The sequence below is a fragment of the Opisthorchis viverrini genome (assembly GCF_000715545.1).
Source record: "Opisthorchis viverrini unplaced genomic scaffold scaffold24416, whole genome shotgun sequence".
In the NCBI taxonomy this organism is placed as follows: domain Eukaryota; kingdom Metazoa; phylum Platyhelminthes; class Trematoda; order Opisthorchiida; family Opisthorchiidae; genus Opisthorchis; species Opisthorchis viverrini.
Window position 1 is genome coordinate 1 of NW_008767508.1, and position 450 is coordinate 450.

At 46.9% G+C, this 450-nt stretch overlaps 1 protein-coding gene across 1 annotated transcript; it reads right to left on the minus strand.

Annotated features, from left to right (window-relative positions):
* Positions 1-54: 54 nt before the first annotated feature.
* Positions 55-354, minus strand: T265_16309 (hypothetical protein; the record flags this gene model as incomplete). The annotated part of the gene is made up of 1 exon (XM_009179912.1): positions 55-354. A coding segment is annotated over one exon (300 nt), but the record flags the coding sequence as incomplete, so codon positions are not given.
* Positions 355-450: the final 96 nt, after the last annotated feature.

Genomic DNA, 450 nt, shown 5'->3' on the forward strand with positions numbered 1-450 from the left:
GGATGAGTAGTTGTCTCGTCGATGCTGTTTTTGGTCCCTACGTGTCATGTACCTCCTGAAACTAGCTTGGATTTTGGCCGCAGCTTTGTCAGCCTCAGTGCGGTTTAGAACAGACGCTTTTTGGTATTGTTCTTCGGGGCTTGTGCACATATGATGCCCAGCCTCTGGGGAATGACCGAGCGATGACCTATCCGATTGGTCATGAAGATGATAGTGTTTACGAACCTGATAGCCACGAAATCCAGCTTGAATCTTTGTAGCTGCAAGTTCCGTATCTTTAGAAGAAGTCGTTCTGTACCTGCCACCACCGGTTTTGTCATAGCCAGCCCTTTCCGCCTGTCCGGATTGCTGCATATTTTATGAGCTGTAAAATGTGTGGAAAGAATAACATTAAATGAACTTGCTTAACGCGGGCAAGCTTCACAGGGATCATCTTGTTGACAGTGCGTA